The following is a 1361-nucleotide window of genomic DNA, read 5'->3' as shown; positions in this document are numbered from 1 at the left end:
CGATATATATATATATATATATATATATATATGACACATTTGAAGGATTGGAGAAGGTTCCATATGCCTATGGGAGGAGTTTTTAGTTTGAAAATTTAATTTTGATCAGAGACTTTGGCAATGACGTCTTAGGATACATTCTGCTTATCGTTTTTGCAGATACCAGGTTTTGGAGCATACAAATCATTTGGTTTCTTTAGAGGATTTATGTCCCAAGGTCCAGAGGTACCCTCTTTTGCTCTTGAATTTGGATGACGGAATAGTTTATAGATTTTCTATGTTCTGTATGATTTGGTAAAGCACCTTATGTAATTAGGGAGGCGTGGAGGATGAAAAGACACGAAAGAAGAGGGAAAAGATGGAGAAGAAGGCATCAAGACCACAGTTTGTCAAGACAAGAAACAGATGAGTTCTCTTGAAATTTGATACAGCTTCTTCATACCCAGGAAAAGTCAGTATGGATTCTCTGCAGCAGTAGTATGACAGGGAGTGTTCAGTGCTCTGTATTATGAAGCAATCTTATAAGCACCATGTTCTTGTGCTACATACACATTATCCCTGAACCGAAACACAACCAACTATGGGATACATATTTCTGCCGATTCTGCGGATGTTATATGAGGAAGATAATGGATTTTGGATTTTAATTTTAGAAGAGAAGTCTGGTGGCGTAGTTCTAAGTTCTAACGAGTACGGTTACATCAAAATGCAATCTTAAATGTCATGGAAAAAATATTGCGAACCGTCAAGCAATACGTGGAGCAACTCCGGGCTTCCATTCACCAACGCAGACTAAAACTTTTCCTACTAGAACATAAAGGACTAGTAGGATCTCAATCATATCTTCATTGCCCTTATCCCAAAGGCGCATAATAGATCGATATGAACATCATGAGCTGTCCCGTAATAAAATCGGTTGTTGCTGATAGACGATCCTATTTGTGTAACTTGTGTTGCCAGTATTCAACAAAAACAAGATGCATAGTTGCTCAATAGAATGAAAGCACTTGATGTGACTAGGACGTCGAGAGATAACACAGTGAAGTAAAATGAGCCGGGTATTTACTATGATGCATGGTGTTCACATGATCATCTAGTGACTAAGAAAATCATGATCAATCATTATTGGATATAAATTTAAAGGTAGAAAATAAAACAACTTGTTTTTAAAATAGGGAAAATGCCCTAATGCCTAAATATTTAAAAACTAAAACCCATTTCAATTAAAGTCTTATCCTTGTGCCCATTCCAATGATTCTTGAGAAAAAGACGTTATTACCCTGTGTTTAATTAAATCCACACAGTTTTTATCTCTTTCTTCTTCTTCTTCTTCTTCTTCTTCTTCTTATCTCTCTCTCTCT

General features: G+C 36.2%; 1 protein-coding gene across 1 annotated transcript in view; it reads left to right on the top strand.

Moving 5' to 3' along the window:
• Positions 1-653, top strand: part of LOC101313383 (transmembrane protein 208-like) — a 3686-nt gene extending 3033 nt beyond the window's left edge. The window contains exons 5-6 of the mRNA XM_004291639.1: positions 160-225; positions 317-653. Of these exons, the coding sequence (XP_004291687.1) occupies positions 160-225; positions 317-409 (159 nt within the window). The 3' untranslated portion in view covers positions 410-653. The remainder of the gene's footprint in view (positions 1-159; positions 226-316) is intronic.
• Positions 654-1361: the final 708 nt, after the last annotated feature.

The sequence above is a fragment of the Fragaria vesca genome, linkage group LG2 (genome assembly GCF_000184155.1).
Source record: "Fragaria vesca subsp. vesca linkage group LG2, FraVesHawaii_1.0, whole genome shotgun sequence".
In the NCBI taxonomy this organism is placed as follows: domain Eukaryota; kingdom Viridiplantae; phylum Streptophyta; class Magnoliopsida; order Rosales; family Rosaceae; genus Fragaria; species Fragaria vesca.
This window is presented reverse-complemented; position numbering and strand designations above follow the sequence as displayed.